Consider the following 23,038-nt stretch of genomic DNA (forward strand, 5'->3'; position numbering starts at 1 on the left):
TTTGCCTGACTGAATTTAAACACATTAAAGACCACTGCAGTGATGAAGCTTATCAAAACGCATATGTGAAAACACCCACCTGTTAATACTTAAACAGTAGCCACTGACACAAGTACATTTGCTTTCTGGGTGGTGTACAGAAAAGCGAAGGCTGCTGTGGTCTCACAGAGATGGTGTAGAGTATTCACCCTAACAAATCTTAAAATGCCTTAAAACACACAAGCAAGAATTATCACCACTTTTGAGAAGGCATAAAAAAAGTCTAAAAAGGGTTTGGAAATTCAATAACCATTCCCCTTCTCCTCGCTGGGGGAACTTCAGATATGCCTTGAAAAATCATAAGAGGTTCGATTTTGAATTTCACCACCCAGAATTAGTCACAGTGGAGGAATTTCGCTCTGGGAGCTATCTTGGCCAGCGCATACGCCCTTCTGCTAGCCTGCCTGAATGTAAATTGACTCAAGACATTCCCCAGTCAGAGGGACAAAGTGCTACAGGCCACTATCTGATTGCGATAAAGAGCATACAAGGAAGAGATTTCCTAGCAGCAGGAGAGAGGTGGCTGGAGGATTACGGGAAAACTTTGCATTTTCTTTCCCTTTCTTTGCTCTTAAAGTCATGACCATCTCTTCCGAAAGGACCGGACAGCGTTAGGTCAGCTGGTACTGGCAGTATGGCTCAGGACAAGCCGGTGTACAGGAATTATCGTGGGTTGCCATTACAGCTGGCTGAACATAGGCCAAGAAGGCAAGACTCACTCCTTTCTGAGGATTGCTTCACTGCAAGTTTGTTGGTAGGCGGTTAACAAGAAAATACAATTCTCCCCATTCCACAATAATTTTGGCTAAGCCCAAAGAGACCACATACAGCCCCTCTAACAAATAGAGGACACGGCCTCTAGAAGCTCTGGAGACCTCATTCTTTAACGGACATTCATTGGAAAAAAAAAAAAAAAAGATTTCCACCTTAAAAACACAGGTATTCAAAACACCGACTGAATCTGGAACATACTTTGGTTTGGTAAGCAGAATGACAGTAAGTAAATGCTTCCCGATCATTTTAAATGTGATGCATTTACAAGCAACAAAAAAGCCTAAAATCCACAGCTGTTCCCCCTCTTTTTTTCCTCTAAATAGATGTTAGAAGTTTTATGATTTAGAATTATAGGTATATACTTCACTTATCCAGCTGGCTTTAAAAATTGGCATCTGTTGTTTCTTCCCAGAGCACATACATAGCTAGGAAATTGTACGCATTTCATATACAAAACCAAAATTTAATTTGTGCCACTTTGTGTGTGTCTATAGCACAGTCTGAATGAGCTTACCCAGGTGCCTGACACAGGCTAGCGGTGGCAGTAGGTTTACCCCACCACAGATCAGTCTCCCAAACCAGAGAGAGATCAGGTATCTCCATCCTGTCTTGCAAGACACTGATTTTCCTTCACGGTTTTCAAGAGTAATATCTGCATTTCCCCTTCATGAGACGTAAAGAGTGCAAACAATGTCTCAGTCAGTACTGAAACAGTTACTATTATTTTCCAAGACAGGATTAAGTTTTTTTTTTAATTGGCCCTTTTTTTTTTTTAAATAAGCACTGTGAGAAAGGTGAAAACCACTGAATTGTAGCCAATTCGTTAACACTCCATAGCATTATGAAAGGCAGAAGGTGCTGCCAGGTGTACACTCATAAGCAACAGCAATTTATGGTGTAAGCAAACAGATGGAAAAGTCTACTTAGATAATTAGTGTTCACGCGGGGAGATTTTCTGGGCTTCGTTCTCTGCTAACACAAATGTTGGAAAAATTGACACTTTCTACAGTAAATCTAGTTAGAGAGGAAAGGAGGCTATGGCTTGTCCTCCTCTGCACTGGAAAACATATTTTTTTGTACCAAGCAGGATCTGAGTCAACAGCACACGAAGCAACATCCACGTTCCCTCCATCAGGGCACCAGGGGCACAAGGAGCCATGGATGGAAAGCTCCCAGAAGAGATGCAGGTAGCTCAGAAATCTGGGGCAGGATGGTGAGGGGCACGTATGAACAGCAATCTGACATCCAAAGCCATGCACTGCCATTCCAGGGATAAGATGACCTAGTTCTGACTTCTGACCTGCCCTAGGCAGATACCTGGAGGTTAAAGGTCCGTGCACTAAGCCAGAGAAAGAGCTGGCCTCCCCGAACCTCTCTCTTAATCAGTAACCACCAACTTCGAATGAAGCGTCTAATCTGAAGCTATTTAAAATTCAAACAAACCCCTGTAAGTAATTGCTGTTACTTTCCCTCAAATTCTGCTTCCCATTTCAGTTTCACAGACCATAAACTCTATAGAAAATAATAACTTTTGACTTCCGACCCTTCCATTATTAAACTGCCTGTAATCACCACTGCAGATAGTCATGGTTTTAACAATGCAGTTGAAAACAAATGGAGAAAAGCCTTCACATTGTACTGTGTTTTGCAGTGTCAGTCTTTAGGTTTCCAAATAAGTCTTTATAAATAATCCTTAGCTGAACTGGTATTGAATTTAAGAAAAAAAATAAGTTAAAGCTCACCAACAGCCAGAGAAACCACCCACCCTTCCCCAGAAGAAAACAATTACTTTTTTTTTTTTGCTTCTAAATTTGATCCAAGCCCATTAAAAAAGATTTTCTGTTGACTTCAGCAACTTTTTTTGATTTCTTATTCAAGCCCTGGTCAAGAACAGCAATTGCAAAATAGCATAATGAGATCTTACCTTATAGCCGCCAATACGATGTTCTTGTTTAAATTCTTTCCCATTTTTCAGCCATCGCATGGTTGGTGTTGGGTTTCCCATGGCTGGGCAACGAAACTTGACAGTGTTGGCCGCTGGCACTGCGTGTAACCTTTTCTCCATTTTGTCCGTATGAGTCCAATAGGGTGCCCCTGTCGGAAAGAGAGGCATCCAGAAATGTCAGTGCTCAGCACCCGAGCTCCCTTTCCAGCCCCTTCCGCAGATGGGAAGAGCTGTCCGCACTTGTTTTCGTGGGGACAGTGTGGTTTAGGAATGGAATATTTAGGAACAGGAATGGAAATCACATGCTGCAAGTGTCGACCAGAATTTTGCAAACGGCTCAGTCTGCAGCCTGGAATGGATAATTTATGACAAAATTCCAACAACTAACCACAGATATCCTTTGTTTTGTGGATGTCGAGTAAGGCAGTTTTCAGCAGACCCCACTGATCAGAGAGGTTTGAGACCTCAAGTTGAGTTACTGAGAGAACTCAGCAAACTTTGAATTCTCTGACCCCAGTTTTGAAGAGAGACAAAGGCAGAAGACCAAAACGAAGCTTCAGCCCTAATCCTATCCCCACGTGTTTGAAGGGGGATCAGCGCCTGCTAAAGCTTACAGACCAACACGGCGAACCTAACTGTGCTGGTGAGAAGCCATTAAAATTTATTTCCAAAAGGAATATACTCTGAAATACTCTTAACCAAAGAGGAGGAAACCAAACCAGAAAGCATGGATGAGCAAAACTCAGCAACTGATTTTGTCGTTTTTGTCAACGCAGCGCATCAAAATACACATCTGCCCATCTCCTTTTACCCAATAAATTTTCACTCAAAATATCCCAAAATCACCCCACGCTTTGGAGCCACACACCACTTTGGCTACATTGCATGGTGCCTTCCTGACATTGCTTTGGTTGTATCCCCATAACAGCTGAAAAAAAGTTAAATATTCAAGATCCGTTTAATACTAGGAAACATTAATTCCTTCTACAATGGCATTTTCCTGAAGCAAATCAGATTAGCGTGGAATTTTTAGGACTAGAGGGGTCCAGAAAAATAACTCCATTTCTCTCAGCCCTGTTTCATTTCCTTCATTAGCAGCCTTACACTCCACTATAAATAAACTCTTCCGCTCCTCAAATATTTATTGCCGTTCTTACAATCAGCGCAAACTCAGAAATCCTGCCACCCTCCTCCCTAAATAAAAATACAGCTGGATAGAAAATACAGGAATAAATCCTTTAACAACATCTCTCTCTGTATAAAGAAAACATTCCAAAAGCAAGCCTTAAAATGATGCTAAGAACGATAAGTGATATTTTTTTTTTTTGCCCGAAGTAGCAATTAGTGTTAAAATTAATGAAGTAGAAAAGCAAAGCAAATTTGTGCATGTAATCAAAACAGAAAATCAGGTAACTATTGGAAATTTAACTACCGCGCTAAGAAATTGTTACATGGACTAAAGTGAATTAGAGATGCAAGGAAATTCACCGTTAATGCTATTTGCTAAAACCAGGATCGCATTAAAACAACAGAAGCCTTTAAACAAAGCCAACCAAAGGAATTACCAACTACACGCGAAGACCAAATTGCATTAGGTCTGTACCAGGTGAAGGCAATTACAGGTTCCTACTGATACATTACAAGGGTATTTTCCCTGGATGGCTAAAAACATATCACAGGGCCTACCCATGGTGTCCATAATGCCAACCGAGGCAGCTCAGGTCATCAACCACCCCAAACTGGTTATACTGGAGTCTCAGAGAGCCCAGCACAAGAAAGACACGGGCCCAGCTCAGCGGGAAGCTCCCAGCAGACACAGCCCAGGACTAGGGCATGCGAGTTGGTCAGGATCTGGCCGCCAACAAGCAGCTCCCACAGCCAGGCCACTCCACGCAGCCAGGTTTTATACAAATAGTATAAAAGTAGCACCTTGCAGTGAATTATGCTCATGCTCTGGTTGTCTGGCACGTAATCCCTTGTCCAACAACCCCCACACCCTTTAAAAAAGCTCGTGTATACAAGAGACACACAGAGAAGAAACACTTTGCTCCATGGAAGAGGAGGGAGCAGAGAAAAGGCTGGGAGGATGCAGGTAGGAATGAAGAGGAATGGACACAGAGAAATGGGAGGGAAACTCAGGGCTGGGAGGAAGGACTGTGCTTGGAAAGCTTGCACAAGGCTCACATCAGCAGGCCCTGTAATGTTCCTGAATTACAGGGGAACTCTGAAGAAAAACATGCGGACATCACATGCCGAAACCACGGCCTGCAAGCGCGTCAGGACACCCTGCCATTTCTCACCGGGTAGCAGCAACGCGTACTGGCAGCTCACCAGGGTGGTTAAGGGAAAAAGAGAAAGGCAGCGATATCTGCAAGCCCTAACGCTCACACCCCTTTCATGACACGTGGCATTTCTCCTCACAGATTAACTTCTCAGTGCCTAAAAGCACCTTTTCTGCTTTTATTTCTCTTGAGGGCAAAACCACCCAGATTTGCTAAAACAAAGAATTTCCAGCACACACCAACCACTGCTGACCCCATACAGACCATCTCCATCCCCCCTTTGCCTATGGAATGGGTGAAGGGCGGCAGCACCCCTGGTAGGAGTTCCCACTAACATCGGGGCCAAGCCCAGCACAGCAGCAGCGAGCAGCAGGGGAAGGGGTGGGAATTCCTGATGGCTTTTCGAGCTCTCATTAGGGAAGAAAATATCCTGCTGACCCGCACCGCGCTCCACTGCAAATGCATTACATCTAATCAGGCAAATCTCCTGCTTGTGAAATTGAAATTAGGCAGCCCAGGGGACCACTTCACTTCAGGATTCCCTGATTATTATTTTTTTTTTCTGCACATATCTAATACGAAGAAATACAGGAGTAGCCAAACCCCAGCCTGCCTGAGAAGCACCTTGAGCACGGCAGTGCACCTGAAATGACCACCCCAAGCCACCCCAAGGTTTTCAGTACACTTGTATATGACCTTTAATTAAAAACCACTTCTAGGCAGCATCCAATTTTTGCTGCTCCCTTGAGTGGGTTTCCACTCTGCAGGATCTGATGAATTTGAACCTTGTTTTATCCTTTCTGAAATTCTTCAAGGCATGAAAAGCACAGCATGTGGATTACATTTAGATGCTTTTTGTTCTCAGTGCCAATTTACCATTGCTTGGCCCAGAAGAAATTGTTTAAAGGGTGATAAGGAGAAAAAAAAATCCGCCAAGCTTCCAGTCGCCTGAGCAGAGTTCAAGGCGGAATAGCAGCATCTTCAGGGCTGCTCTCTAGAAAATTCCTCTCGGTCTGAGCAGCTCAGCCTGAGCGCAGCCATCACGACAGCTGTTGCCTTGCCAGCAGTGAGCACAGAGAGCCAGGACAGCAGCATCCTTAAAGTCAGGTCATGATGACGATGAGGCAACAAGTACCAACAGAGTTTTCTTCACTGCCACCAGCAGGAACTGACAGCCAGGCTTTTAATAGGTCAAAATCCATGGAGGTGAACCCCTAACACCAAGCTAAAGCACCTCTTTAGGGCAATGAAGGTAAAAACTGAGTTGCCAACAAAGCCGTTTTGGGGAGAGAGAGGCCTGTTTTGCAGGGGAACCAACCCTGCACCTTCGCCACGAGCGCTAATCACTCCAACAAAAGCTGGAAGTAATAAAAAGCTATTCAGGATGCAGTCTGGAACACATCTAGCACGGTGTTTTTTCAGACAGCTGAAATCTCTGTCAAGCTAGGAGGACACCAAACACAGACTGAAGTCTTCTGTGAACGCCTTTTACTTAAAAACACACACGGGCCGAACGGGCACGCGTACGTGCGAACGCCCTCGCCTCCCTGGAGCGGGCTGCTGCCGAGCCACCTCCAACCTCCATCCTTCGGGAGCACTTTTATTTTCGGGGCAGCCTTGAAAAGCAGCCGAGATTTCCTCCTTGGTCCCTCTGCCTGCCTTTGAAAACCTTGGCCTCGGAAAACAAAACATGTTTGTAACGGAGGCAAAGCAAATTAAAAAAAAAAAAGCTTAAAAGAATACTTCCACTCGTAAATAAAACGGCTCTAAAAGGTTTGCTTTGGTTTTAAATATGCAGGAATGAGAATGCCAAGGTTGAGTTTCCTGTGGAAGGCACTACAGCCATTTCCTGCCTCATCACATCATAATTAACATGCCAAGACAGCTGGACTTTATCAGAATTGTTTCATCAAAAAGCAACAACCTTTGAAGACTATGGCCTTTTGTTTCCATCACTGAAGACATAACCAGGCCAATTTCCACCGCTTATCCTTAATGATCACAGCTGTAATTTGCATGTAAATTATCAGTTAAACGGTTTTAGATCTGTGATGCTCAAACCGTAATTCGGGAAACCCTCCAAGAGCTCTCCTCTCAAAGAGTAGCAACCGGGGACTGGTGGGACTCTGAGGTCCCCAGGCTCTGCCCAGGAAGGTAGTAAGGGATGTTTGACCATTTCACACCACTGCCACCCCGCAGCACTCTCAGGATGGACTCAGACCACTCCTCAGCTCCACCTTCACTTTGCAACCTGAAGTTCAGCTTCCTAAATTAGATCAAACCTTCTGGACACGGCATAAAACCTAGAAGGGGAATGGCCAGGAACACTGCTGGGAAGGCTTACAGGATATCAGGCTCACAAGCTTCGGCAGCTTGCAAAGGCACCAAACCAAGTCCCACCCCAAACTATCATGCACCTCTGATCTTGCCAAATCACAACCATCTTTCAGTAAAGTCGTATTAATCCGAGTTACAGCGATGCAAGCTTTCATGGAAAACCGACTGTTTGCAGGGCTGTGGTGCCACAACCCTTCCTCTGGCTCCCGCTCTCACCGCTGAGAGCTCAGACCCCAAAAGGCCGGTGGTGCTGTGCCCTGCATACATCTGCAGCCTGAAAGAGCCAAAACCTGTGGACACCTTACTGAAGGGCACTCTCAGCAGGATTTGCTTCCTTAGTTCTACAATACAAGGTTTTTTTGCACGCTCACCGCCCCCTGAGATGTTTGAACACGCACGCTTCAGAGGCATCTTTCATTCTGAGCAGGGAAAGTGTGCCTGAGCCCTGCTAAAGCACACAGCCCATCCCTGGCAAACAGAGGCAGTCAAAGGCTTTTCACCAGCTCCTGACTACGGATGGATTAACAGTAGCTTGAAATGATGCTTGTATTACAAGAGCACAACCAGTGTTACAGCAGATACTGCAGGATAGCTCTCCCCGTTCAGCAAAAGGCAAGGAAGTTACCATGATGTTACACAGCAGCTGCCTTGAAATCAGGTCCTCGTCTTTTTTCTCCCACTATATGCACTTTAAAATCTCTTTGCTCACTGTTCATCCCCATTAGCACAGCTTGGAAGCACAGCAGTATTCCCTTGCACACCAAAAATATCGCAAGCCCTTTTCTGACAAGCACCAACGAAACTCCGAAGCCATAACAGACACAGGGATGTTTCCTAAAAGGAATGAACCCATGAACCCTTTTCAGGGGAACACTAACGCTGCCTGGGCTTGGGGGTTTTGCCTATACAACTCCTTTTAAAAGCACTGTCCCTTTTCCAAACTCGCCAATTATCTCTGCCACCGCATTCCTTTGTCCAAGCAGCCTCCAGCTGCTTAATCTCAGCCACTTCAGGCTGCACCTGTGAATCGGGCTGGGTTAATCACACTAACAGATGGCGGGGCCACGCCGGCAGCTAACTACTTCTATCATTTTAAATAGCATCTAATGTTTCACAGCTTCAGAGCAGGGGCAGTCGTATACAACAGTAACTAACTAGGGTGGCTGAAACGAAGGCTCGTGCTCCATCATCCGAACAAGTGGCTCAAGTCCCGAGGATCGCCGCCGATTGCTACCTGGCTGAGGAGCAAACGCACCGCAGCCAGCTGACATCTCTAACGAAGGCTTTCTGTGTTCACGTTATCGACTTTCCAAAGCATGAGCAACAGCAAACGATCAGCCAACCAAGGGGATTTTGCAATAGCGCATGGGGGCATAAGGAACCAATATGAATTTTACTTTTCTTTCCTTAGTGACTGTTCCATTTAGAGCCTATTAATAGCTTTCTAAATTCTCCAAAGGGACTGAAGTTTAACATCCAGCTAGGTTTAAGACTCTTTTAGCCCATTTTCATCATGCATAAGTAACACTAAATGTATTTTTAGTGCTGGATTGCTTTATTTGTGACAAACCTTGAGGTCCTTTTTTAGACAAAAGAATCCCATTGTCTCCAAATCCATCCTCCCCAATGAGATTTCTGCTTAGGTTAAAGACTGAGGGATTTGCCTCGGTGCAACTTAATTTTTAAAGTTTCCATGCTACCTTTTAACCAAGTGAGTTGGATCTTTGTTTCTTCTGTTAGATTTCAGTCCAGGTTCAGGGAAAGGGAAAGTCAGATATCTCAAAGATCAGCTAAAACAGACAAAGACTGAACTTCTATTTAGGAAGATGGGAAACTTCAGAAATGCTAGCAAGAAGGGAGACAGAAAGTACAGACCAGTAAAGCATGTTTAGAAGAATATTAGTTTATTTTTTTCTTTTCTTTTCCAAGTTATGAACCATGTGAAACAGAAAACAGGAAAGGACGAAGATACCACTACTTGACAGCACATGCAGCTAACAATCGAGAAGCTCTGAAGGCAGGAGAGCAAGCAACTGGACGTTATTTTCCACGTGGATCTTGCTAGTCACCTCCGGCAGTTTGCTGTTACTTACTCATCTGGTTGCTGTCATTCACAAAGTCTTCAGACCCATCATTGTCATCTTCATCGTCCCCAGAGGAAAGAGCATCTGCACATTAAAAATAACCAAGACTTTAAAACAGCATATTTTACAGACAAATAAACCAACACGCTACATCTTAGTTTATCTATCAAGGAGAACAGATGTCATGTTAGTTGCACAGGTGCTACAGTAAAAGAAAATGCATAAATTTATGTTATTGTTATAAAATTCTAACCAAACTAGCTAATAATCCTTACATGCTACAAAGCTTCAAAAGAGAGCTTAATTCCAAAAAATCTTTCTACTAAAAAATCTTTCTTCTTCCTTAAGACATTCAGCTGACCAAAACTGAGTGACTTTGGAGTAATTTGGCTCTAAGCTTAAAGCAGTGCACAAGGATGTAGGACACCCCTTTTCCTCTTCTGATGGAGGGAAGAAAGCTGACATTCATTTTAGTGGCTTTATCGTCATCGTCACCACAGTGACCATCATTTAATCCTGTCAGGGGGCTACTCAGCAGTAGCATTAGTCAGCACAGACCCCATTAAATAGAAGGGGTATATACAAACGGATGCCATTTCAGAATCAGGACAAAGGGGAAAATACCCAAAATACCACAACTACAGATCCAGCTGGGCACAGTGGGTTTAGCTGAGTTTGTTTCAAGTTATATCACAGCGTGTCTTTACATCACATTTTACAGCTTCTACATGCAAAACCTACGTTTAGCTCACTCACCTGTAACATTTACAATGAAGTACAGAGTATCACTGTCTAGGGTCCTAACAGCAGTGCAAGCATAGAGGCCCGAATCTCTGGGTGAAGCATCCTTAATTTGTAAGTACTCCCCAATAATCACTGTCCTATTGTCGGGCCCCAAAGGGACCCCATCCTTAGTCCAACTGATCATGACGGCGTCTTTCAATTGACAGCGCAACTCAAGTGGTTCTCCTGGAAGTGCTGAGTGTACATCTGGCTGAGAGATTTGGTATTTGGTTGGCGGCTCTGCGAAGGTGGAAGGAAAGGAGGAAAAAAAGAAGAAAGAGGGAAAGGAGAGAATTTCCAACACAAGTCAGTGACGACCCTTTTTATCCACAGCAATCAAGTTACGTTAAATAAAAAGTTTCATCCAGATTAGCCCAGCCACCTGTCTTGTAAAACTGAACCACATGCAGGTAGAGGTAGGCTTTATTTTCAAAAGGTTAACCACACAGAAAGCTCATTCTCCTTTGAACGGTGTCTGGTAGTGTCCCTTGTCCCAAATGCCACACAAAGTCACAACTCTTCCCGCCAGCCACAGCGAGCCAGCCCTGGAAAGACAAGAGCTCCTGGGCCTGAGGGCTTCACAGGAGCTTGGAGGAGGCAGGAAGAGTTCAATAAGCAAATTCAGTTCTATATCACAGCGTTTGTGTCTGAAATTCAGTATTTATCTTCCCTCATCTGACTGTAGATATAGGGTTTTCTTAAACTTGGAAAGAGCTGTTTTAGAAGAAAATGGTAGCAAAAAAAAACCACAAGGCCTCACTGAGCCCGTAAACATGAGGTCCTATACACAGCGTATAAGATGTCCTTTATTTTTCTCCCTGCACCTTTTCCAAAGCCTCTACACTTGCCTTCTGCACTGCCAACTCTGCTCCAAGCGACAGTAATTTTTTCCTTTATTTTTTCCCTCTTTTCTTATTTCACAGCCTCTCCTGAGCAGGCAGAGCAGACGCCCAGGAACACAAATGAAGCTTTCAGAGGCATTGTGTACCAGACGTTCAGAATGAAACGGCTCATCCATCAGGTCCCCTTTGTAGCCAAGTGTCAGGAAGGATGTCAAACCACAGTCTTTTTCCAGAAAAAAAAAAAAAAATCCTTGGAAAATGACATCTGCCTGTAGTTACTACAGCTTCATCATCCCCATGGGGCAGTGGGATGGCTTGGTATGGGGTAGAGGGGACCCCCCCAAGCCACCCCCACGAAGCAGCCAGGCTGTGCCACACATAAGGACTGTTTTTTTCACTGGTTTCTCCTCAAAACCGCAACAGCCCCCTCCCAACATCCTCCTTCCCTTTCCAAGGCTGGCATGAAAAGTAAATAGAGGAGAGAAGCAGGAACACGCTTTGTTTGCTCCTGGGGAGGGTCACATCACCCAGCCAGCTGCTGCCCAGCTCTCACCCCCACACAAGTCCTGCCACAGACACCAGCTGTGCAGCCGTGTGTGCACACAAAAATAAAACACACCGCTTTCTGTATGTTGCCCAGAGTCTGAGGGAACACTAAAATAGGCAACTCCTTGGTGCCCACCCTTGCTTCTAAGAATACCGAACCCGGAAAGCCACGTCCCTCCTCAGCGTGCTCATTCCTTGCATCACACCTCCAACAGAAGACTGAAACAAATATCATGTCTGGGGTAGCCTTTAGGTGAGAGTTTGGTCGTGCTGAAGTTGTCCAAACGAGCAGCAGCCACCAAATGGGACACTTGGGCACTTAAATATTTTGCTGATCTTGAAGTTCGCTGCACTTGAAACCAGGGAGCCCAATTTCTCCTCCCACTCATTTGGGAATCACATAATTTCAGGGAGCTCAGAGGTAGCTTCCCTGAAGCAAAGAGAGAACAGATCCAGGGATGTGCCCCTACAAAACCAGCAAAGCTTCTCAAGCCTCCTTCCCTACAGCGAGTTTTGTCAGGCAGACCTGGCACACATCGCACCCAGACGGTGGCCAGGAGAGTCCTTTAAGCAAAACCTGAGCAGGACCATTGGTGGAAACTGTAATGCTTCTCAGATTCAGGTTTTATAACTGGGTCTCTACGTTTTCTGGAGTGCAAAATTCCATCTCAAAGCCCAGGACAAGCTACAACACAGCTTTACACGTTTTACAAACTCATTGAGCCTCGCCGATGCAGTCAGGAATCCACGGATCTGCGGTGCAGGTGTTTTACCGAGAACCACGCTGTGCTGGTCCAAATCTCATTTCCAGCAGGAGCCACGGCCCATTGCTACATATATTTCATATCAGTAAGGAGTATGCTGGAGAATATTTTTAATTCATATTCCACTGTCAGATTAACGTTAAAAAAAAAAACAAAGGAGCTGAAACCAGCTTGCTAATTTACTCAGAAGTTTATAAGACTTCTTTGCAAGCACTCTGCCTGCAAAGTACATTTCTTTTACAGAGCTTACACTGTGCCAACAATGTACAGGAGTCTTTTAAAATGTCTTTGTTTAAACTTTTTAAAAGCCACCGTGGGTGAAGATAGCTCGGCCCTCCTTCAGGTGCTTTAAAGGCTTTGCTGAGCAGCCCCAGGACACTTGTAGGGTGCTCGCACAGGTTGCAGCAGCCTCCTGTGCAGTCTGCCCTTCTTCCCATACAATCACAAGGAAAACTATTTCGTACCTACCACACTTGACTTCATCTCTTTTTAAATTACTAACCCCAGGTTTACTCTTTCAACACAAATCCAAATCCAAACTCAAATGCAGCTTTAAAAGGAAAATTACTTGCAAACCAAAAAAAAAAAAAAATTAAAAGTCAAGCGGGTATTAGAGTTTGGTAAACATTATCCTCCTGCATTTCTTTCTCTTTGGAGGATCAGGGAAGATCCAGCACTAAGTGTTGTCATGAAATAATGAAGTCATGTTTGGAAATAGTGAGCTCTTTCAGGTGAGCATTTGTGTTGCCAAACTCAAATGTAGCAGCACTTAAGACTGTCACTTTTTATAATGTTTGCCTATAAACTTTTCCAGTGCGGGTTTGAAATGGTGCCCAAATGCAAACAGAGAACAGGTGGGATTCGGAGGCATTAGCCCGTCCAATAGCTTCACAAAGCAAACCAACGAGTTGAAACTGTTCACAAATTCCCTGCAGCACATAAATGCCTAACCCTGAAAGGCAGCTCCCCACAGGACCCTGCACCCGTTCACAAGCATTTGCACACTGCTCTGGGATTTAGGGTCAAGTCCTGCCTCACTTGCACCTATATAATCCCAGCAGTGCTGCCCCTGAGGCTTACATGAGGATTATTCCCCCATTTCCACATCTTCTGAGCATAGCCAAGAAGCTCAGCCTGCACTTGTACCCATCCTCTGACATTTGCAGAAGCATCCCCTGGAGTCTTCCCAAACTGTAGGATCCTAAGTGCAAACAACCAGCTATGTCTGAGGAGCAGAAGGAGATGGCCCAGCAGAGGCCAAGCAAGGCCTGATGACCCAACACCACTTTCATGCTCCTCCTGCCTAAAGCCCCATCCCTGAGCCATCACGATAAACCTTAAGCCATCATCCAGCACGTTGGGCTCCCCACAGCCCCAGGACAGCAGGGCAGAATTCCTCAAAGGGGCTCCTGCAAATCCTGTAATTGTGGCATTAGTTCCTACCACCAAGGTGCTTTAACTCCCGCGAACAACACCTGCCTATCACCCTACGAAAACAATCCAACAACAAAGGCATGTGTAAAATTTCTGTTGATGTTCTTAAACACTGGAGGAGGGAACCTCGCTTCTGCTGCTGTTTACTCTCAGCTACATCCTTGTTTGCAATAGTGCTGCACACAATGTGAGCATATTTAAACTTTAGAGGTGGAGCTATCGAACAACACCCCACGGAAACCCAAGCCGCTGTTAAATAAGCAGACGAACTTTTTCTTTGCCTGGTCATACGGTCTCGCAGAATGGTTTATGCCATCCAGCCATCAAACGGAGTAAATATTATTTGTATAAAAGCCATGACCACAATAGGGGACTGGGACTTTCTGAAAGCTGTATTTCATGTTATTATGAGGTTCACAGTTATACTCCAAATCACGTCTCTATTCACGACTGGTCACTGAAACAAGAGATTTATACTTCCTTAGGTTTTAAATTATTATTATTTGTTTCCATTTATTAAAATGTTAACAAAGAGCTACTTATCTCAAGGCTCAAGGCATTTAGTTACTTAGTTACAGAGCCAAATAATTAAACAATCAGCTAATAGCTAACCCCAGCAAAGATTCTCACACAACTCTCCATAACACAAAAGCCTCAGACCCCATCAAGCCACTTTCACTTCAAAAGGCTTTAGTAAATAACTAAACGCTCACTACAGCATGCCCAGAAGGGTCAACAAACCTGACCTGTCAGGAATCCAAGAGGTTCATTGCACAACTGAATGTCCCCATGGGGGATGCCAGGCTGCCAACCACTCCTGCTGCTTCTCCTACCCCTTCTCCCATACCGGTTTGTCCTGGAATTGAGGAAGATCCAGCAAGACCACGCTGGATGAGCATCACAGAATGGGACGTTGAACTAGGAGAACAGCCACAGGCCCCAAACCATGCTCTCCCCAGGAGAGGACAGGGAAGCTCAGGTTTTGATCTGGTTTGCAATTTTCTCATCTGTGGTACAAGCTGATGGGCTTTGCCATCATTAAATCGGCAGCCTAATATGAACAATAGATTTGTGTCTTCTGGTAGGATGATGGATGGTAAACTCAACCTACAAAGGCAAAATCCACTGGTTCAAAACTGCAAAGAGTCATTCCTGGCCGCTGTGACTATCTCTTGTTAGCTAGCAGCAAACTGAAGTCACAAAGGCTGAGCACGTCTCCTTACACAAAAGGGGACAAAATAGTGTTTGCAATTCATCCATCTGTTCCTCCAAAGTCACTGGATTCCTGCTGTCTCATTTGTGTGGCGTTTCCGTCAGCTAGCTGCCAGCTATGCCCAGCTCTGCCTCGGCCAGGCACAATCAGGAAGCCTCTGTGCTCTGATAAAGTACTTTCCTTTCAAAGTTACTCAAGTTCCTTCCATAGTTTTAAAGCACAAAAATCCCTTGTCATTATGAACAACGCTCCAAAGAGTGGGAACCATTCCCCCTCTGATGCTTACAAATGTTAATTTTATGCCTGACGAAAACGATCCAGGCCTTGCAAAAAACCTGCACCAAACACACGGCACCAACAAGCAGGAGGTACTTGTGACAGCCACAGGTGGTGGGGTCTAAGTCTTCAGTTCTTTCTCTAAAACAAGTTCCCAGCTTGCTCTATTTGAAAACACAGTGACTTCCACAAAATGTTAAGCAGCAGACTCTCCAAAATAAACTGAGGTATTTTTTCCTGGCATCTTCTTTAACCCTATTACCCTCGCTCTATAAGGACCGAGTCCTCTGATGTCTGCACAAAGATGAAACCAGGAGACAGAGAGGGGAGATCTGAGGAGCAGGAGGAATCCTTCAGCCCTGGAAGTGAAAATTTGCAACCTGAAGCAAGCATTGCCACATCACATATGCGTGGTACTCTAGCAAGTGTAGGGCTTCCAGCTACCCTGACCTGCTCCAGGCCTACAGCATCATGTCAACTCCTATCAAGTGTTACATATACTAAGACCATTAAAAAAAAAAAAAGAATCTCCTCCAATTGAAACACTTGCCAATGTCATCACTGGTGAGGGAAAACATTACACCACACTAACGTGTTTTCCTAAGCTTTGAAGACTTAGAAAAATAAATAATTCTGGTGAGCAACGAGGAGTTCCATCCCTTGCGGATCCCCCGGTCATGGGAGAAGCTCTGCAGATGCACAGCAAGGAGTTATCCCCACGTGCTTACATCTATCTGCTGTGTGTCGTGCTATTTAGCAGGTCAACAATCACAGAACTGTGGCTCCTCTAGGTAACCACCCCCGGTGGGCCTACATCACAACAAAGCAGTGGAAGCAAAAACAGGCCGCACGCGGTGCCCTGGGGCAGGCCCCACTCTCTCGGTGCGTTGGCTGATGTGGCACCAGGTCCACGAGGCATTACAGCACAGTACCGATGGCTGCAGAGCAGCTGGGTTGATGTCTCACACCCCATTTCCATGTTTACAGAAAGTAGACTCCTTCTCAAAAGCAAAAAAAAAAAATAAAAAAAATTGTACATGTCTAGGCTTCATGCAGAGATTAAAATTCCTACGGCTTGTTGCCTGCTTGCTCCTACCTGTCTTTATAGCTGTGATCCTTGAGTTACGGCTGCACAGCCACGCAACACACGTCAAAAATGCCAACTATCACATGCTCATGGGCTTGGCTGTGTGCTTTATGCTTGTGGAAGCCAAGCCAGGGAAGACTCGGAGCATGCCAAGTTCAAAGTAAACAGCAGAGAGACCAGCACGGCCACCTCCTGCTGCTGGGAACTGCCCTGCGATTTCTTCCTGTTTGTCCCCATTCTTCACGGTCTGCTCCTTACAGGATGAAGACTTTTTTACACAATAGACACCGTAGGACTTGTCTCCAGATATGGGACAAAGCAAGAAGCAGGGTAGCATCAGTACATCTTCTGCGTAAAGGCTTTGTAACAGGGAGGGGGAAACCACCCCCAAGTGGGAGTTGCCACACCAAAAACCCTAAAATCATTGCACTACATTTAATACATCACTGGTACGGTGAGAAGCTAGGGGCCATCTTCAGGACTTGAACCTTTGGTTCCAAACATGAAATCTTGGCAATTTCTGTTCAAGTCAGAAACTCCATTAGCTGCACAAAGCAACAGAGTGCTGGCCCCTGTGCTAAGTAACTGTACTGGGGAGTACACTATAAACCTAACACATGTAACGCAATCTCAAAAATAATTAACTAATCTTCAGACTCATTACAGAAGATTCTTCATGTAATCTATTATACAATACAAGGGGGAAATGTATCACTTTTTTTTTTGCCAGAAATTCAAATGAAGAGCTAAGGAAAAAAAAAAAAAAAACACTTCTGTATCTTAAAGGTAGATTCTAAGAGACTGGGATCGTTTCCTCACTGATTTTACTTTCAGCAACAGCAGAATATCAAATCATCCTGCCCATGTTCTGCATATACCCAAGTACTAGATCAATTCAACCAACTCCACTGTCCAGCTTAGTGTTAGAGTCTGCTGGGAAAGGCTCTGTATAGGATAGGAAGCCTTGGGAAAGGTATGAACATGTATGTTTAGCTGCACAGGGTTTACTATTTTCCATATTTTCTTGCATCTGTTCCAAAGTATAGCTTTTTTTTTTCCAGGTCCCTTATTTGCATTTCAAGAACAACAAAAAAAAACATGACAGAACAAAGCATAAATCCAACCAGAAAAACACAACACTTTTTTTTTCCAGGTTTGCCAAAGGCTGTGCTTGGGACTATTACTACTCAACATGCAAAAGGAATAAATTACAACTGAGAGGTTAAAAATTGCACAATTTCATGTTCAAGTGCTAGTTCTGGATGCAGAGAACATCCATCCAGATTCCCTATAAGCAAGTCAGCAGTTGTTTCTTTTGTACGCGGTCCCATTTTTACTTGACTATACAAATCCTCTTAATTTTAGCAGCTTGTCTGGAAGTCTCATCTTGCTTATTCCCCCCTCTGCCTCTGAAATCCATCTTCCCCCGCTTCCTAAAGTGAGATTTGGAAAAAGAGCCACTGGAAACAGTATCCCCAAAACATCCCCTCAGCGCTTGTATAAGTCCTATCCTCATCACGTATAAACCGTAGGATGTTCTCCAAACACTTCAAAATGACCGAGCTTCAAGGCATGCCAGGCTCCCTTTGAACTGAAAGCAGTATTTAGTCAAAAGGCAACCCAAAGCAGCTCGGGGGTCCCTGGCAGCTCGGAGGAGAAGCCAAACAAGCCCCAAAGTGAAAGGCAGGCTGGTGATGTGCGCTTCCAGGTGGCCGCAGCCATTTAGGTGACAAGGGTTATTTTTAACTTGCAGGCACCTCGGCCGCTGGTTGTTGCAGCAGTCACTCCTGGGCGCTCTGCCACGCTAATGGAAGATGGTTCGGCTCTTTCTGAATTGTTAGGAGAAGGGCTATTAGCGAGCAGTGGCACGCTGCAGATTTATTACGAAGCCTCCACGCTCAGTCCTGCACATCTGAAACACCTGTGCTCCCCTGCGAGTAAACAGGATCAGCTAAATCTGGGTACTTTCACATTAATACCTAAGCGGGATTGTTTTGCATGATTAAACAATGCTTAACACAACCGAGCTCGAGAATTGCTCAAAATTAAACTTTTTTTTTTTAATTATTATTTTTTAAAATGGCTGCGTGGCCTAAAGCAACACTCAGAATTATAAATGTTGCTTTCCTTGAAACGAATTAAACATTGCAACACAGAGACACTGCACAGGGCTCTGTGCAAACTGGCAAAGCCGGTCCCATGCAGTGCCAGCTGCTCACCACGCACCTCTCCGGGCCATCCCAAAGAATATAATGAACCTTAAGCAGTTTTTCTGCACCACATCTTCCCGTTATGTGCAAGAACTAAGTCACAGCACGGTGCTCGGACCAAGTTCTCTTCCAGCCAACCATGATTTAACCTCCTACAGACTTGTCCTGGTCAGCACAGACTGCGTGAGCACGCCTGGCTCCGGCTCCAAATTCCAGCCCAACTTGGCCACGATGTGGACGAGCCCCCCGGGAGAAAGCCTGAGGTGATAACTACTACGTCTACTATGTCACAAAACTCTCTTCCAAACAAACTCATGAAAAGCTAGGAGGGGAAATAAAAAGGACAAAAAAATCTGGATTTTCTCCTGCCATCTCATCCTCCCTTTCCTCCTCTCCAGTTGCGCAGCACGTCGCAGTGCCCATCCTAGCAAACCCTCCTAAATGAAGGCTGTTTCCCTCGTAGAAATGGATTTTCCCCTCCTCTCGGTCCACGTGGGTTTGTGAGGCAGCTGAAAATCGGTCGATGTCCCAAACCGATGAGCCAGTTCTTTTGCGGGGGAGGAAAAGCAATAATTACACAGAACTTGCAACAACACGCGAGGCAGGGAATTAAAGTAGGTCACATCTACGAGCTCCTCAGCTTCTCTGAGGTTCACCAAATATGCTTGCACTACACTGATTTTAAGAATACAATTAAAATAAAAATAGCATGACAGCTGAAGGAAGCCACACGGTAGAATTCAGCCAGCACTGAGCTTGCCCTCCTGTCCCTCTCTCTGATATGGATATTGTCATTTGTGAGGAGACGAGCAGCAAAAGGACCTGAGCCAGCAGAAAGTGAAGTCCGTGGGGCACGGCTCCGTACCAGCTGCTGACTGCTCCGAGGCTCTGAAGCAGAACCAGGAAAACCAAAGCTCAAATACTCCCGAATAAAAGGGTTTCTTCTTACCAGAACAGCAGTGATACTTAAGAGATGGGACGGGACACACCGCAGATGTGCGTTAATCAGTAAGTGATTTATAGCCTGTTTTTAGAAGTTTTAAAAATATATATATCTACATAAATATTTACTCCTGGTCCTTTTACCGAGCATCTCACCCAGCAGCTGGCACTCGTCAGAGGCGCAGCCCCCAGTGCCCTGTGCCTGCACCCCCAGCCCCGCTCCCACAGCAGCTCCCCGTGCACCCCTCCTCATCATAACAGCAGCCTCAGATCTGCTCTCGTTTTAGGATGTGCCTCTATTCAAAGTCGCTCCAACTTCACTGGAAATCAGCTTAAAAGCCAGCTCTGCTCAAAGGTAGCTCTGATTCTCGGGTACACGGTGACAAATTTAAAAGAAAAAGCCACAGTCAAGGGGCACAGTGTGTGCTGAACCTCACCTCCAGCCTGTTCAGATCGCATCCCAAATTGCCGTAAGGATAATTTTACCCCGCAGGCTCCGTGCCAGGTCGAGCACTATCTGGCTCCCCACTGCCATCACATGCACACGTTAGGGTACTGTGACCACCTGCACCAGAACTGCTCACGCCTGACCCCAGCCAGCAGCACAGCACAGCCAACACCAATAACCAGGGATCCAGGCCCTCATTCACGTTAGCGCAGCCCCCTTCATCATTTCAGACGTGCTTTGGGCTCCTGCTGTCTTTTCCGCAGAGATTTTGCACTTAACTCCACCGATATAAGTGTTCTCTTCTGGTTAAACCAGGTGCACCACTGCAAGGAGACAAGACAAAACTTGCCTAAGTGGGAGATGGCTCTTTGAAAATCCAGATTTATGCTGCTGCGGAGTGCTGCTTCCAAGAAGTCTGTTTTCGCTGCAAAGCTTCAATCTTAAGGTCTCACAAAACATTTCAGTTTAAAATCTGACAGCTAAGGGTAGTTAATTAGTTCTCTCACGTTTCCATCTCTACCTGAACTTGATAGTTACTCTAAGAAAATGCTCGTCTTTGAATTTAATTCCTGAAAGGCAGGTGAACGTTTCTGCTGAAGCTGGATACAGAGACACACTCATTAAGAGCTACACCATGGTTGTTATTACAACACCAAACAGTCCATCATCACATGCATACACAACCTTGCATAACTGGAGTTGTCAGCATTTTCATGGCTAATTCTGCTTTCGAAGGCTTGCAATTTGCCTGTAAAAAGTTCCTACAGCCTGAAATTCACCACGTGCTCTCTGCCAAGGAAGAGTTATTACTAAATTAGAAAACCATGCTGCCATTGGGTCAGTCACTGGTTAGGGGGTTTATCAATACCTGTGTTTAAATAAAAATAAATAAATAATAAAAATAAAAGAGGTAAAAACTCAGCAGGTTTGAAAATCTTCAGGCTCCAAAAATCACTCAAGGCACCCAGTTCTTCAACCTTTGCTACCCCCTGCTGCCCTCTCCCCCCCAAAAAAGAAAAAGCTGTGATTTTAAAACATGGCAGATAGGCCTGAAATGTCCAGTTATTTGTGCTAGTTTACCAAACTGTTACCATGCTGACACATCATGAGCTTGCACCAACACCACTGGTAAATAACAACCCTACCCACGCCTCATTAGTCTCCAGCCCGTGGAGCTGCTGAAGGATGGTGGATTGGACCGATTTAATCTGGCTGCTTGTCCAGTTCCCCACGATCTCAGCTAGCAGTTCCTGCACTGGGCCAAATAACTTAGTGAGATGTAAGCTGTGGAGGGCATCCAACCCGAATCTGTGCGGGTGTCACATTCCTCCATAATGGGCTGTGATAATTGCCCTTCCTTACAAAAGGAGGAAAAAAAAAACACCCTCTGATTTAACTAATCAGTTTGAATTGTTACTCATAACTCGGGCAGATATCAAAGCCACTGCTCTTTAAAAAAAAAAAAAAAAAAGTAACATTGCACAAGAATCTTGGGTGGATTTTTCGCTTTATTTTCCCTACCAAAGTGGAGAAAGCATCCTGGTTCCTCCCAGCTCTGCGACCTCGTGGCAGGGGCAGGGAGAGGACCTGGAGTGGGCACACCTGCTGCAGCCATGCAGGGTCCCTGGGAGCCTGAGAAACACCTCGCAAGACCCCACAGCCTCATCCAGGTGGCTCACAATGGTTAACGAGGCATCTCCGACCAGCCTGTGCTGGGACCACGTGAGACATTAGCCTTTGAGCACTCTCCTGTGGATAAAGCAACTTTTTTTTTTTTAATGAAGACGTGTGTACTGCTCTGGGTATGGCACTGAACGTGTTTGTATGTTGTTCCGTGTCCACAAACGGAGGTAAAGCTTGGGTGACAGAGCATTACTCGCTTTGGAGCCCAGCATAAGCACACCACACCACTCATTACGGAAGGTCTCACTCGCTGCAGCTCCTAGGAGCCTCCCAAACACGCATTTAAGGCCACTTCAAACTACCGTGTTTTTTCGCAGGACGCGGAATTAGGCTGTCCCTTGTGGAAAGCTTAAATGAGTCCTTTGAAATTTGACCTAAATTAAAAGAACTGAAACACATTGTTATTGCACAAGGCGAGGGCTCCGAGCGGGTGCTCCAAGGACAGCGTCAAGGCACTGGATGGGGGAAGAGACTAAATTAGCTGCCCAGCAGAACGATAACACACAGCCTGGGCAAGGGAAGGTCAAGGGAGAGCTTGCTATTTATCAAATATATGTCTAAACTAATTATTCAGTTCACAAAGTAACCCTTCAACCTATGTGTGCGGTCAAAGCCCTTGTGAAACGTTGGCTGTCAAAGGCCTTCGCGGGCTGGGTACACAGAAAGAGAATGGCTCCTTTATACACACCGGGGTAGACTTATTTCTAAATATTTAAAAGCAGAAAGTCTTTATGCTCCCTGGGATAAAAAACTAGTGCTGTAAACACTTGATGCGAGACAGAATTCGATAGCTGACAGTCCCCAAACCAGCTCCTGCAGGCCCTGTTTCTGCTCTGGCCGCCCACCAGCCTTGGGTTTTCCTATCGCTGCATGAGAAAAGAAAGCACCACAACCACTAAAACAGATTCAGCGCGTGTCCGCGATAGCAATATTGACGTTATCATTTACAACGGCTCACGATACCATCTTCAGGGTAAATATTTTTATAGGTACCAGAGTAGTAACAGCTAATGGTCACAGTCCCGGCGCCCAACGCGTCCAGCAATTTCTGACAGCACCTTAGGGAAGCGTGCTCCCAAAGGGATCAGATACACTGTGGGTAACCAAAGACAGCAGGATCTATCTTTTGGGGTATCTATCTATCTGTGTACACGTGTGTGCACCCAGCTACGCAGCCAGTTACCCCAACAGATAGTTACTGCTTGTGCTAACAGAGGTACGTAGCCTGATACTCAAGGAAATGGTTGCAAATATCCCTAAAGTTGTGTTTAGCTAAGAGCCGACAGCATATTTTAACCCGAGGTTATTTATTGCAGGCAGCAGAACAAAAAGCCACGCTCTCAATTCCT

General features: G+C 45.2%; 1 protein-coding gene across 13 annotated transcripts in view; it reads right to left on the reverse strand.

Moving 5' to 3' along the window:
* The window catches only part of FGFR2 (fibroblast growth factor receptor 2), an 85,356-nt gene that overhangs the window by 55,195 nt on the left and 7,123 nt on the right, over positions 1-23,038 (reverse strand). For 7 of the 13 annotated variants that reach the window (XM_068689016.1, XM_068689020.1, XM_068689019.1 and 4 more), the window contains 3 exons: positions 10,218-10,484; positions 9,471-9,545; positions 2,738-2,907 (listed from right to left, as the gene is read on the reverse strand). In XM_068689016.1, coding sequence (XP_068545117.1) covers positions 2,738-2,907; positions 9,471-9,545; positions 10,218-10,484 — 512 coding nt within the window. The remainder of the gene's footprint in view (positions 1-2,737; positions 2,908-9,470; positions 9,546-10,217; positions 10,485-23,038) is intronic. The other 6 variants (XM_068689025.1, XM_068689023.1, XM_068689026.1 and 3 more) reach the window with 2 other exon arrangements.

The sequence above is a fragment of the Anas acuta genome, chromosome 7 (assembly GCF_963932015.1).
Source record: "Anas acuta chromosome 7, bAnaAcu1.1, whole genome shotgun sequence".
Lineage (NCBI taxonomy): Eukaryota > Metazoa > Chordata > Aves > Anseriformes > Anatidae > Anas > Anas acuta.